Below are 15972 nucleotides of genomic sequence, written 5' to 3'. Positions count from 1 at the left end.
AAGCAATAAAGCAGTCCGATAATTTAGGAAGGCCTTTACATCTTTAACCAGAAGTTTGTCGATTAAAATAAGAAAACAAATATCTCCTAATACCCTATAAATAAATCTCCATTGGCTCCTGTCCAAAGATGGATTAAAAAAAGAAGCAATAGAAATGTAATATGTTCTGACTTACATAGGATGTAGAATTATTTTTCTAATCCATGAGACTGTGAGAGAAACAACTTTCCAATAAAACAAAATGAACCAAACTTTAAAAACTATCAACAAATATATTTATTGTGGTGGCTTTCCCCCCTACTAGATACACCTTGTTAGAAAGTAGTATCTTTTTTAGTTCAGGTGGACCATTAAGCAGGTAATAAACTTGCTTCTCCCTCATTGAGAAAGAAAACACATAACTTTGCAAACATGTTATATTCTCCTTGCTCTAGTTTTTGTGTTCTATGAGTCAGAATCTTCTAATAAGTATGACTTTGCTTTTGGAAGTAAGTTACAGGTACATGTTTACAGACTTATATAACCCAAGGGGTAGCAGAGGCTGAACCACACAGTGCTGACATAGACTGGAGGCCTGTTCCGGGGAATCACAACCCTTCACAGTTTTGGAAAGCACAAAAGTCACCTCCAGCTCGATGATTTCTTCCACACTTTGCTTTTCTCCAGTCCCAGGCAGTATATTTAACTCTAGGTGCACTCTCATGCTTCTTGCAGGACAGGACGCGGGCAATAGAACTGATCTTAAAACAGTTGTTTCCGTGGTGATAGTTCTTAGGATTCCAAATGCCAGGCCCTAGCACTGGAGCACTCTCTAGATCTCCTGGACAAACAACACTGTCCTTTGAAAGATGTGTCTCTCTCCTGATCTCTTATTTATTTTGAAGGGATACTGTGTCTTTGAATTTGCAGAACTATCTTTTGCTTCTTAAAATAATACCTTGAAAAAATATTTTTTAATAGGGAAAAGATGTTGCTTCTCCAGATGTCTTCATTAGGTTGTTAGAACTTATAGCCTATTGATAATTATGTACAAACATTCTTGTCTCTTAAAAATGCACAGAAGCACATAATATAACCATGTGAAAGCATCCCTTCTTTGAACTTTGGGCTCTGTTGTTGTAAATTATGCTTGTATGAAGATAAAACAACCATTTGGAATGTTGTTTGGACCAAGCAGTAACTGACACATTGTCCATTTGTGATCCTAATGGCTAGAGCACCTGTCCTGGGCATCTGGTTGAGATAGCAGCATCACGAGTCTACAACAATCTCATGGGACCCTCTAATGCACAGTGCTGACGGATACCGATTTCTGTTGTTTATCTTGGACCTTTCGCTTCTTCTGCTGCTGTTTACTTTCTCGTTGTTCTGGGGTTTCTCTGCTGGGTTCCAGACCTTTGTTATCAGGCACTGCATCCTTATTTTCTTCTTTATTAAGTTTTTTTCTTTTCCTCTCCCTTCCTTTTTTTCCTGAAATGAAAGGATATGCCTTTAAATACATTCAATCATGTTCTATTTGGTTATTCTAAGTTTTTTAAAATGAGTTAATTTTCTCTTGGGTTGCATACTATACTCATAGATACCAAATATCTACTATTTAAATCATTCACTCAACTACTCTTTCTTAAGTCCATATTATATTTCAAGCAATATAAACATAAAACACATACAAAATATAATGAAGCAATTAGTAGATAACAGTTCTGAACTCTAGAGGGTCTTATTGTTATAAGTTTGGTAATATTTTACTTGATAGTTATTTATGGATAATTAATAGGAAGTTTTGAAGATTTCTTGCCACATAAGAAATTTATCAGTGAGTATATATTATCTGGCTCTTATTAAGGCACTTTTATATTCAAATTTTCCCAAGTAGCATTTACATATTTGCAATGAGTCAATATATCTGCATGCCATCTACTAGAACTAATTTATATAACAAATATGCAAAAAATAGTTCATGAAGAATATCAAGATAACTTTACATACTTTAACATGAATATTTCTATGTTGATCTTAATTTCCAGGGGCAGTGGTGACTATAACACCAATAACCCTATAGTATAAGCTATAAGAGCAGGGACATTGTGTATCATTCAATCAAATGAGCCGATAATTATTGTATATATATTGGCTTCCATGGAGGTCTCTGACATTAAGCTGGGTTTGAGGCAAAGATTTAAGTCAGGTTCACACTATGAGGAATTTTACAAAGTAGAATCACCATGACTTTAAAGGTTTTATGTGGAAAGGCCTATAGTGAGATAGACTGCAGCCTGGGTAAAGAACTGAATTTCTTTCTGTTGGCATTGGAGAAAGGCTGAAGATTTTAGAAGAGAATAATATAATTAAAGTGCATGAGCCTGGCATCAAATAGGATAGGTTGTTTTTATTTATTTCCAAATAGTGAATGAACTGGATGTTTTACTACCATGTAGACATTTTACATATAGAGTCAACAATGTAAAATAATTTCTGAGAGCATGATTTTAGGAGCATCCATTAATACATAAATCCCAATGAAAAATTACTAACTCATTCAATATCATCATAAATGAAAATTAGGAACCAACTATTCCTTGATGTAGAACAAATTCTGATAACTCATGTTCCCACCTACTAAGCCATGTAAAATTTGATATTAGTCTCTGTCTACAAAAAGCTGCTTTGGACAAAGGTATTTTGGGGAAGTTATTTGCATGAGAGAACCAAAATATTTTCATGTCCTGAAATAGGCTGCAAATATTGAATTCAGTGGTTTGGCTTTCCTTTCCTGGAGCTCTGGTTTCAGAATCCCAGGGAGCAATATTATTAATAGTGCATATGTGTACTCGGCCAATACAGTCTCCCTGGATTAATGATCTTATGCCACAGCTAGCTTTGTCTGAGACTATATTTACAAAAGCTTCCAGTTACTTTATGAAAACCTGCCTTGTTAGGCTCAACATAACACACCTCCAGATTCTGGACTGTAAAAGGACAGGTAACGAAAAGGGGAATTCAGACCACTGTAAAGCAAATATCAAATTGTTTTGGATATGTAAAGGCGAACAAAAAATATTGGAGTTGACTATGAGGCCTGATGTACCTATTTCATTCTTCTTTTCGCTTAAAAGAATACGTCTGGATTGATAAGATTCTGTGGAATAAATCCATGTTTTGTTTTATCTTGTTTTTTCCCCCCATATTGGCTTTAAATACTACACATTGGAAGTGTTGACTTGCACTTGGTAACTAAACAGAGAAAACTGAAGAGTAAATTTACCTTACTGAATATGTAGCATAGTTTAATTTTCATAAAGCCTCACAAATTAAAAGAATGAAATGCTTGTTTTCATGGTATGTGCTTGGTTTTCAGAAGGACATGGCCACAGAGGTTAAATTACATAATATTTCCATTTTGAGGAGCATTTTGGAGGTGTTCAAGTTCAACTCTAAAAAAATTGTCAGTGAAAATCATTCCAAAGTTTCATAAAAACTACTGACCCCAAACAAAATGTTACTTTTATGGAAATCATCCAGAAGTTCAGTGTTTGACATTGTTCTCTTGATGATGATCCAACGTCTTACAGCTGTGACCCCAACCATAATGTTTTGAACACATAAGTAATATGTTGTTTTTTTCCTGGTCACAGATTGATTTATATGTTTTTTAGCCACTTGTGACAACATACTCAACTTACAGTGCATTTCTGCTTATTAGCAAACTGATAGGATTATTTCTTAAGACAGGCAGAAACATTTTTGGAAGTAGCTTGTATTATCGTTTTATAATCCAAGGAATAGCTATTTAGTCTGGGCGGTGAGTGAAAGGGGAGGCTCTAGTAAAGGAACAGGAAACTAGCACATTGTACATTGTTGTTGCCCAACAGAGAGCTATTGCACAATAGAAAAGTGGGATTATTATTTTTTACAGGCCATGTGTTCGTGGTTGGAAACACTAACTACCCTTTTGCATAAATAGTATATTTTCCTCTTGTCCAAGAAATAAAATAGAAATGCAGAAGAGTGGCTGTAGTCTATTAAAATTCATGTGCAATTCGGGAAATTTTGCAAGGTTTTCATTAGAGAGGCCTCCTTTTTCTTTTCGGGTGACTTTTCATTGATGTGGTCAATAGTTATTTTTATATATATTTTTTGGGTAATTTTGCAAACTAAGCATTCCAGTTATTTCAATCTTACATGTATGTTTTTGTATTTTCATTCATTGATTATGTGTGTGTGTACATGCACACATGCCCCAGAATTGGGCTGTAGGTCGTTCTCATGATTAAAAGAATGTTCATCTTCCCTTAATGTTCCAGCTAAAAGAGTGATATTTGGGTAGAAACCATCAAAAGGGAAAGTTCCACTAGTAATCAAGTACAATTTGAGCTCCTACAGGGAAGCACTATGGGGTCATGTTGTAGACCACTGTCTTTAGAGTCAGAATAACATGGTGTTCAAATTCTAGGTCTGCCACTACCTGTTGTGTGGCTTTTGGCACTCGCGTTGTTGATATCTCTCAGAATTAATTGCCTGATATTTAAAATGTAGATAATCATTAATACTTGTTAAACTTTGTAAGGATTGCACAAGATACCTGGCACACATTAATCACAGGAGAAGTGAAAGCTAATGTCATTAACTCATTCCACAAACATGAATTAAACCTCGACTCCATGCTAAAAATTGTGCTAAAACCTGGAGATACGAGAGAGATATGGAGACAGACACAATAATGAGAGTCACAAGCTCATACTGAAAGAGAGGTATGCACGAGATCCTTTTAGGAGCACAGAAAGGAGAGCATTGAACTCTGCCAATGGAGATGGAGAAAGACTCCCCAGATGGGGTGATGTTTGAGCTGAGCCTTAAAGAATGAGTGAGAGTTTCCCAGGATGATGAGGGAAGAAGGTATGTGGGGCAGTGTCAACAGCATGAAGGCATGCAAGGACATGGTGAATCTGGAAAACTGAAAGTAGCCTTCCTTGGTTTGATCATGGTTTATATATAGGATATTACCCAGAGAAACTGGAACAATATACAGGACTTGATTGCCATATTGGGAGTTTGTCCTGAGGACCAGTGGTACTGAGAACTGGAGAGGGGAAAGTATCAGAATCTGAGAGCAGGACAGAGTTTCAGTGTTTCTGTGACTAGTTTAGAAAGGCCAACAAGATGTTTTGAGATCAACTTTATTTCCTATTTCATAAAGACTTCTGTAAGTAATAATAATCCATATAGGAGTATAGGCAGTGACTGGTATTCAGACCATATAGCCACATATTATTTAAGATTTTGTTGCAAACCAGTACCACATAATTGAATAGGTGATTGACATTTTGGGGATTCTGAAATTAATGTTTCATTAATACAAAAATAGAGTCATTATGTAAGTACTTCCTCGGGCCTTTTGCAGACCAGGTTTCCAAGCATAGATGACTTTTAAAAACGCAGAGTTTTAGCTCTCACCCTTGAAGATTACAATTCAGTAGTTCTAATGATGATCCCAAGAACCTGTAGTTAATGACAAGTTCATCCCCAGTTTATTCTGATGTGCAGCACATTTAAGAACCATAGCTGGAGATCAACAGAAGATCCAATTTCCTTAAACATATACTCTCAAAATTTACTTCACATCATATAATTTCTCATTTAATTTTTTATATATTTTCCCAGTGGATAGCAAATATTTTTGGCTTACTGTTGCTACTAATATTTTAAAATATATTTTTATTGATTTCAGAGAGGAAGGGAGAGGGAGATAGAAACATCAATGATGAGAGAGAATCATTGATTGGCTGCCTCCTGCATGCCCTGCACTGGGAATTGAACTGGGGCCTCCTGGTTCATAGGTCAACACTTAGCCACTCAGCCACGCCAGCCAGGAATGTTGCTACTAATTTTAAGGCAGGTTTTCTGATTCGGTACATTTGACATAGGTGCCTACATACAAAATAAAAATTAGTTGCTAATTGTCTTTAAAAAAAACCTATTCAAATAGAAATACGAACTAGAAAGCATAAAGATGTATAGGGAACAAAGAGAGAAGAAAATGATGAGTTATTTTTCCTAAGTTTTATATTACGGTACATATTTAAGTTCCAAATGAAAATGGAAACCATAGAAAATGCTCAATTACCCTTTTAAATGTAACAAGGTTATGAATAAGAAAGTTACTTGCATATAATCACAAATAGAATTGATTTATTGAAAATTACTTGAAATATAAATATCAGCGCATGATTTTCTGGATAGTTAGGAACATCTGTGTTGTGCATAGGTCTTTAGAAAAGCTACCACTTAGTGAAATTCTTAAAAGACACCACTAAGGGGAGCCATTGAGCTTTAAGTAGCTCCAGTTCCAAGACAAACCTATTTTTTCTCAAAAAGCTAAAAAATGTATCCCACACTCTATTCTGAGAACTAAATATCACTGAATTTACCACTCAACCCAATTAAATAATTATCCCATTCAAATTTAAAATTTCTGCTAGGTCTTTTCTCTTTATTGGGTATGGAATAAAATTGTTGAACACCCATGGCTTTATACCCTTCAAAAAGGCACACATGGTGTGAAAATGCAGTTAATGTGATGATTTTTTAATGTGTTGTTGTACTGGATTTCTATGTGTAGAGAACAAAAAGTCCAACTTTTGTTCTTTTTAGTTAATTTGCAAAGGCAGGGGAATTGCTACATTATAAGTACTTCAGCAAATACGATCTATTGTATAGATTGATATATATTTAAAGGCATTTGAATGGTGATTTATATATAAACAGAAGAGCTTGACAATGGTGAAGAACATAGCTGAAAGTCAGCAAGGCTAATTCCTTCTCAGCTACATTATTACCAAATGGAATTGATTTGAGAAATGCATTCAAACCTTTGGTCTTTCGTTTGCATGTTTCTTTTAATAAAATAGAAATACTTATTTCCTGGCTATTATTTTAACCCAGAAATTTATAACAGTGTGATGGAAAATTAAATAATAGACAACTTTAAAATGAGCACTTAATTTCTCTAAAATGAAATGTAAAGCTACCTGAATTATCTACTCCATAATTTTAATACATGAATTAATTCAATTGCATTTCTATTTAACTTCCAAGATGTTTCTGATTAGTTATTCACAGAGAAATAATTTGACACCTCATTACACACTCCACTAGATGTTCTTAATTTGGGAAAATTACCTTCAACCCATTTTTGCAAAGTTAATTCTGATCATTAAAACATATTGAAGATGGAAATAGCATTTTGCCACCAGTTGAAAAGAGCCAGTTTAAGAGATGCATTCTGTTTGTGTCACATTCTTTTGGGAATTCTGAAATAAGACGGTCCTGATGTAAGAAAATGAGAGTAAGCTTTAGGAAGTGAAAGGATAAACCCAAGCTTCTTAACATGCACCCAGGGTCCTTGCCTGGTGACATCCATTTCTGTAGCCTCACGCTTCTCTTCCTAGTGGCCCCTGCACTCCACTCACCACAACCCACAATACTTACTGGCCCCATATATTTTGTACACCAACCTAAAATGCCTTCTTTATTGCTTGCTCCAACCCTAGCCTTTTCCTACACGAGGTTATATATGATTCTATTTTCTTTGCTCCAAAAACTTCCAGTTAGTAACCTGCTGCAATTTAATCAAGATTTGGTGACTTGGAGATCTGCTTTTAAAAATAGGAAGAGTAATGATAACAAAAATTTAATGAATACTTATGTGTATCAGGTATATTGCTAAGCAAGAGCACCGTGTCTACAATCTCTATTATAACCTCCTTTAACAGATGAGGAAAATGAGGGCTCTTAACCCCTGTACTCTACTGCTTCCACATTATGTCTCCGTAGAGCACAGTGTGCCATGGCATCCTTGTTTTATTTCACACTTAAGCCACTGGGGAAAAAAAGTGTCCAGGTGTGAACTTATTAAATAGATGTGTTTAATAAAAATCAACGTTAAGAACATATTTACCCTCTTGAAATTTGAATTTTCTGAGCAGCAAGTCACTCATCAGAGTCTAATGGTGTTTTGTGTCAGCACCATTCAGTTACCTCATTCTCTACTCTCTTCTTTTTTTTATTGCCACAAGTATATTTATTTTTCTGTATTTTCACCCTCCCCCAAGCATGTAGAGGTAAGATACAATATATATGTAATTTGAAATTATTTATATGGTATAGCTAATTTAGAAACTTTATATTTAAACTAGCACCATTACATTTTGAAATCCTAATAAAATTATCAGAGATTTTTATATTTTGTTACACTTAAGACAAAAAAGGAGAAAGAAAAACTGTATGAATTTAAAATGTAAGATTCTTCTGAGGTTTGAATGCAGTCCTATCGATTCATTTTACAGTAAACATCCTAAATACCAATAACCATATTAAAAAATCTATATTTCCATAATCTGGATTAGCATAATGAACTGTTTTTGTCAAATAGAATACTTCCCTTATAAATCGATTAAGTCAATAGGCCTTTATAGATTTTTTTTCCTTCGGTTGTTTCAATAATTTCACTCCACACTAAAGACTCAAGTCAGATGACTTAACAGAAGTTTCCACAGCCTTATCAGCCCAGGGAACTCCATTGCCTCATTGCTCCTGTTACCCAGAAAGCTAGCCTGGACTCCTTGCGTTCAAAATGACTTTAGAGTTTGAAAGAAACTGTTAAAGATATTGAATATTGCATACTAGAATGCATTCCTTTTGGAAATTAGTAATAAAAGGATACTTAAAAGTGCAAAGAGGAAAAGTACCCAGAAATTTTTTACTATTTGCAATATTTACAATGTACTCATTATAAAAGCAAAGGTTATTCTGTATTTCATTTTATAATATTTTAAAAATATACATTACAATTTGTAATATATAACTATTTTAAGGTTAGTATTCTTACTTACTGCTGTTTAAAAAAAATTAGCTGTCAACTCTGCTACAATGTGCTATGAAAAAAAAAAGGTTTAGCCTGGCCGCATGGCTTAGTAGTTGAACGTCAACCTATGAATCAGGAGGTCACAGTTCAATTCCTGGTCAGGGCACATGCCCAGGTTGCAGGCTTGATCCCCAGTGTGGGGTGTGCAGGAGACAGCTGATCAATGATTCTCTCTCATCATTGATGTTTCTGTCTCCCTCTTCCTCTCCCTTCCTCTCTGATATCAATAAAAAATATTAAAAAAAAGTTTAGTATTCCTTTATGTAGACTTATTGTACTTCTCTTGAATCAACCACCTTTTGATGAAAAGTCCATTTGAAATTAGCCATTTCAGTGTTTCAGTTTTCAGTGCAAAATCTCTTTACTTGACTATGAAATTCCATCCACCACACTAGGCTAGATTACAAAATGCTCAAAAACCAAATCACACACATTCATTTACATGTTGAAAATTTCTGGATCTAAGCATGTTCATATAATGTGTTTTGAACTAGATCTTTGGTCTTAGGCAATTGTATCTATTGGATAAGCATGTAAATATTCTGATTTTTAATTGCTGTCAAAGGATGTGCTGATGAATTTCATCTCTTGAATCCAGTCAAATTTTGTTCATTACTCTTGCCATAAAATTCATGACTAGTTTGTAAAATGATTATTCTTGCCCCCTTAAGAAGAAATGTCTTTCTCTATATTTTGATTGTATCATATACAGTTTATGAACTTCTAATAAGGAAACTTATGTGATACTGCTTATCTTCATTTTGGACGGTTGTGTGGCTGCCTCATCTGTTTCAAAAACCACTGGAGCCTGCCCGTCAAGTGATATCAAAACTGAAATGATGTGTTTATCTTTTTGGGAACTTATACTCTACCTTGTCCCTTCCTCACTGCCCACCTCTGTTAAAGGGTGTGCTGATGAATTTCATCTATTGAATCCAGTCAAATTTTTTTTCATAAGGTAGCTGGCTGCTACCTTATATCTCAAGGTGGAGAATATGTGTAAATAGATGAAATGTTTATGTCAAGTATTTCTTTCATACCGTCCTTTAAAAATCAATTTCAGTAATATAAATATTTAAAAACAAAACAGTGAAATAACCTCTTTGAAAAATCCTATCATACATATATTGGAAACTTAAAGTATGTAAGTAGCATCACAGATAGGTTTTTCTATGAAATTATTTTAAAGCAGAATAGACAATTGTCTGATTTTTTTAAGAAGTCTGAAAAAACTATGTTTAATATTTCATTATAATTATTTTAAAAACTTTTTACATTCTTTGTGACTAATTAGTTTGCCTAATTTTGTGTCAATTTAAAATTAAATGTAACAACTTTATTTACTATATCACCAATCATCAAATAAATTGAAACTATTACCTTAAGTATAGATTGCTTTAAAAATCTGAGTCTTAAAAATATTTGTTTCCAGGTGAATTTTTACTTTCTTACTCTAAATCTGAGTTGACAATCATTACCTCAGCCCCAATAGCACATATTAAAGTAACACAATAAAGAATGCTTAAATTCGTTAACTTACCAAATTCATTTACCTTAGAAAACCCCAAAACCTCACTTGTATCAATATTTGATTCTGAAAGTTAATAATATTGTTTTTTTTTTCTTCCTTACATTTTCCTTTCACTAGAGAGCACAGTGGTAGCTTTTTTTTTTTTTTTTTTTTGGCAGAGCTTAGAATAACACCAGTATTTACATTTTCCCCTTTTTTTTCTTTAGTTAGATATGTAGGCTCACAGTCAGTCTCTCATATTTGAAATGCATGTTCTGGAATCTGTTTATGGTACACATCCACCAAATGACTCCCCATCCCCTCCTTTTTTTCCAGGAGAAAGAGACTCACTAAGCCAAAAGCACTGTCTTCATCTTTGATGAAATATAGCTTTCCAATTAACAGGAAAGTCCTTCATTTCAAAAGGCTGAACAGAATGCTACTTGAAAATTCATTCCAGCTGGTTAACTTGAAGAACTGAAAGAATTCCAAAGAAAGAATATTCTCTTGGCATTTATCATTTGATTTTCATTTGGATAAATTTCCGTTTGCTCCAAGCACTTGTCTCAGAATTTTGTTCTTCTGAGACAGAAAAGGAAGTGTTGATAGCCATGTTTGATGGTGCTATAGTTTTTCCCTTACCCAAATTGTCTACTTGGTTATATAGACAAGGAAGGGGTGGCCTCATACTTGCTGACACATGTGCAGTGATTGATTATACAAGAAATGTTGATATTATTCTGATCTCTTTCATCATTTTATACACTAGTTGCCTCTGCTGTCTAATTCTCATTCTACCATAGCCCACTCTTCTTTGAAGTTTTTTTACTATTCTGTGGAGGGTGGGGGAAGGAATGTAACTCTAGTCAGGAATTACATCACAGGGAGAAAAACAAATTCTAAGTCTCTTAGTGTGCACGATGCCATGATATTTTTAGTAAAGATGCCACACACTTTTATATAGCTATAATTTAATATTTTCAGCTATTTATTCATTGCCTATGTAAAGCTAATATTTTTATGTACCTTTATTACATTCTCAAATGTTTTCAATTTGTTTCAGTGTTATCTTTTTTTTTTTTTTTTACAAACTTTATCTCAAACTATTGATTTTTTAACTAGTTTGGAAAACCTCACTTAACCTCTACTATATTATAATTTGTAAAAAATAAGTTTCATTCATAATATAAATAAGATCATATGGAAGATAATGCAAACTTTAAAATACTTTTTCTCCCTATTTGTTGCTGCAAATATCTGTTCTTAGTTAGAAATACTTTCCACATGCATTTTCATAACCAGCAAGATAGCTCCTTGTAATTATAGTGCTTCATCAATACTGGTTACATATACTTGAATGGCACACAACTAATTACTTAAAAATTTTTAATAGTATTTTCTCTTTTTAAAATATATTTTATTGATTTTTACAGAGAGGAAGGGAGAGAGATAGAGAGCTAGAAACATTGATGAGAGAGAAACATCGATCAGCTGCCTCCTGCACACCCCCTACTGGGGATGTGCCTGCAACCAAGGCACATGCCCTTGACCGGAATCGAACCTGGGACCCTTTAGTCCGCAGGCTGCCACTCTATCCACTGAGCCAAACCAGTCAGGGCTAATTACTTTAAATTTTTTTGGCAGTTGAAAGTTTAATAATCTAGAAATATCAACCCTATAATTAAGCAAGATTAGTAATATTTCACTGTTTCTCATTTTATAGCTTTTCACTGTGCTTCCTTTATTATTGTATTGGTGTGGGTAATTGTGGAGGAGAGTTGGGAGAATAGACACATGTGCAACAAATGTGTATGTATGTTTGTGTATGTCTATATAAATATTTATGAACATATTTATTTATAGGTCCCTTCCCACCACAGATGGAAATGTTCTATTTTCCTGATGGATTGAAAACATCAATTCAAAGACCAAGAGCCTGTTTTCCAATTGAATTTTCAATATGTATGAAAGGATATTCAATGTATTTACGAGCCCTTCAGAAATTTGAGCCCTTAAAGAGATTTTGCTAGATTATATGACTTCTAAATTTTTCTTATCAAACATTTTTCCATATGTTAAGACACGCAGCTTCTCTATTTTTGTTCCTTGAAAACTTTCAAAATGTTGTGGGGTAAATAGAACATGATCCTCTAATAAGCAGCTGATTAATGGAGAAGAAATCAAAGAATTACTTTTATTCTTTGGTCACTCAACCTTTTATAGGTGGACTTTCCCAACTGGCATTCTCATTAGAACCCAATTGGCCTCCTCTTTCTTTGCTAACTAGTTAATTTCTTTCCATGGTTTTGATCGGGTCCTTAAGTATATCGTAATATATTATCTACTGAATTTTCATTTATATCCAGACCCTTTTGCAAATTGTCAGGTGATATTAAACTATGTTCTTATTTTTTATAATATTAGGAAGAGCAATGTAGTAATAACTTCATATATGATAAACTTGTCTTTATAGAATCTCAAAATTAATTTCCTTTAAAAATATTAAAAGAGAAAATACAATTCATAGGACAGGTTATTTTTGGGTGGAGAGGGTAGATAAGATTGGGGCTTCTATTAGTAGGTTACTGATTCATTTTGTGCACAGAGAACCTCAGAATCTTATGAAACCCACATGCCTGATTGGCACTGATGCCATTGCTATGGCTCGGTCCATGTGACTCAGTGGTTGAGCATCGACCTATGAACCAGGAGGTCATGGTTTGATTTCTAGTCAGGGCATATGCCCAGGTTTCGGGTTCGATCCCCAGTGTGGGGCATGTAGGAGGCAGCCGATCAATGATTCTCTCTCATCATTGATGTTTCTATCTCTCCCTCTCTCTCTCTCTCTCTCTCTCCCTTCCTCTCTGAAATAAATAAACTCAATAAAAATATATTTTTAAAAAAGAAAGAAAACCCCCCACAAAGAATGTGGTAGTTTTGCCTTTCTCTTTGGCAAGACCCTGTATATACTAGCTACCCAATAAATATTTGTTGAAGAAATTAAATGAAACAATAAATAATGCTCTCTTTTTGTTATTTCATACCTGTCATTCTATTTGAGGAAGAGTTGGGGAAGGACAGACATAGAGAGAGATGCTTTGGGTGTTATTCTCGCATATGCAAGCATGCTGTGATTATACAGTATTTCAAACAACTTGTCTTAATGACTCCCATTATTATTATGGAGTCCTCAGCCAAATAGCCACTTCTGTTCCAATATCAGCTTCACGTGGCTACAGCCCACTCCACAGGACTTCATCATGGTCTCAGGGAAATAATTTTGACCTGTGATGTTGTAGAAGGTCATCTTTGGGACCAAATCAAAGATGAATGAATAGATTGTTCTAAGATTGCTTCAAGAAGAGAGCTTAAAGTCTAGGTTGCAAGAGAGAGGTTACAGGGAGTTCTACTCTTTTTCTCTTATTTTTAGAAGAAATCGTAATTCTAGAGCAGTTTGGGGGATTTGAAGGCTCTAAAAGTTTCACTGAGGTGAAAACAGTGGCCTAACAAAATGTTCCTGAGACTGGAAAATAAGAGGTGGTCAGGGAGACGGACAGAAAGCGGGAATGGAAGAGGAGAGGAAGGGATTTTTGGATGATTGTAAAAAGTTTAATGATGTCAAATAACCCTTTCTTCCTTAAACTCCCTTTTATAGCAGGAGTAAATGATGCTTTATCTGGTGGAGCTGGGAATGTAGTCTTCTTTTAAAATGATGAAATATGACCCTGGCTTCCCTTGGTCCAATTTGGGGCTTTTGAAGTGGCACTATAGTCTCAGAAGCCCGATTTCCCAGTTTTGAATGGCTATGGTTTTGTTGTAATCTGTTGAATTTTGCTTTCAGTGGAATTCCAGCAAAATGAAGGGCCATTGGTTACTATGATGAAACTTCTAATTTAAGAGGGTGTGGCAAGGGCAGAGATGGCATGTGTAATATAATTAATGGGGAGAGAAAATCCTAGAAAAGACTGAAGCAAAGGAGCTAAAGTTTAAAGAAATTGTGATAATTCCTAAAGGAATGAACCCTGGCTTGATCAACCTCCATGTAAATGAATAATTATTGCTCAATTGAGTATTTAAGAATCAAATAAGATGATCTTGAAAATTAAAAAAACTAAATACATTTTTTTAAAAAGTTTTAAAGAGATCGTTTTTGATAACCCATGTTTTTGGATTTTATTTTCTGAGCAAAGTGGATAATCTTCCCGTGTGCCTGAAGACCACACATTAAGGTAGAAGGAGGAATATGCGTGATCCATGATTTTACATAAGCTCTTCCCTTATCTCTAGGGAATTTTTAGGAAAAGGGGAAGTGGTCAGGAGGTGATTAAAAATACTGGGAATTAAAAATATTTAGGGAAATCACGAGAATTTTTAAATTGGCAGATCTGTCTCTGCTGTGCTGGGGGTTGGGGCGAACAGGAAGGAGAATCCTTTGGTCTCCATTACACCTTGGCCGTTTTAAATGAAGCACATTTTTGGGCCCTGCGAACTGTTGGTACCTTTTAGCTGCAGAGGCCTTGAGGAGTTAAGCACAAATGTCCCCTGGGCAGCCTTCCCTGGGTATGAACAGGTCTGGGTGTGGGTGTATTCATCTGCCCAACAGAAAGTAACACCAGTGATTTCTCAAAAACAATGAATATTTCAGAAATCACTGAATGATCTAATAGATGATTTTCACTGCCACTTACCACACATGGTAAGCAGTTGTATTCTTTATGTGCGCTAATATATTTAACAATTTTATGTGTATATGAACGCTTAACATATTTTACTGTACTAGTTAAGTATTTTGAAAAGTACTCTTTGCTTATATACGTTCTTTAAGCTCCTTTTCGAAGGTGGTATCTCCATGAAGGCTTCCCCTGTCATTCTCTAACAGATTCTGAAGTTAGAAAGATCTGAGTCTTGGCTAAACCACTGGTTATTGTCTCTCCTTGGGGGTGGTGATGTAAACTCTTAAGAACTCATTAAAAAAAATGTGTGCTTAAAAAATATGTGTGACATTAAATTAAATGTCAACAGTCTGAAATGGGTAACAGAAAATGTGCGTTTTAGACATGGTTGTATTACTTAACAACAATGTGACCCTAAGCAGAGCCCCTTCTGTGCTTTATTAACTGGAATGGGCGATTCCTGTTATTCCCACCATGTGGGGTAGGCTGAGGAACAAATGATATGTAAGTACTTAGAAAATGCAAAGAGTTGGTGATGACGATGGTCCTGATGAAAATATAAAATAGTTGAGTGAGAAATGTCACTTTTGAAGATAGAACAGCTTTAATCTGACTGGGGTAAAACCTCAGGGGTACTTGATTCCTTTAAGACTTTTGGTGAAAGAACGTAACACACTCAAATTCATCTACTTTAGTAAAATTTTGAAAATTTCACCTCTTACGTATCTCTGAAATGTATTATTCCCTCCTCTACCTCATTTAGTCCAAATGCCAATCATCTCTAGAACGTATTTTTGCAAAAAAAACCAGATCACGTTTTTTGTTTGCTTCCTGTTGTTTTTCACCTTCCTGGTGGGTTACTTTCT

The 15972-nt window shown here is 34.7% G+C and overlaps 1 protein-coding gene across 1 annotated transcript in view; it reads right to left on the bottom strand.

Annotated features, from left to right (window-relative positions):
* Positions 1–255: 255 nt before the first annotated feature.
* The window catches only part of RSPO3 (R-spondin 3), an 87180-nt gene continuing 71463 nt past the window's right edge, over positions 256–15972 (bottom strand). Inside the window, exon 5 of the mRNA XM_080665529.1 lies at positions 256–1470. Within this exon, the coding sequence (XP_080521655.1) occupies positions 1283–1470 (188 nt within the window). The 3' untranslated portion in view covers positions 256–1282. The remainder of the gene's footprint in view (positions 1471–15972) is intronic.

This window comes from Plecotus auritus, assembly GCF_963455305.1.
Source record: "Plecotus auritus genome assembly, chromosome: 4".
Lineage (NCBI taxonomy): Eukaryota > Metazoa > Chordata > Mammalia > Chiroptera > Vespertilionidae > Plecotus > Plecotus auritus.
Note: the sequence above shows the minus strand (reverse complement) of the source record. Positions and strands in the feature narration are given on the sequence as shown.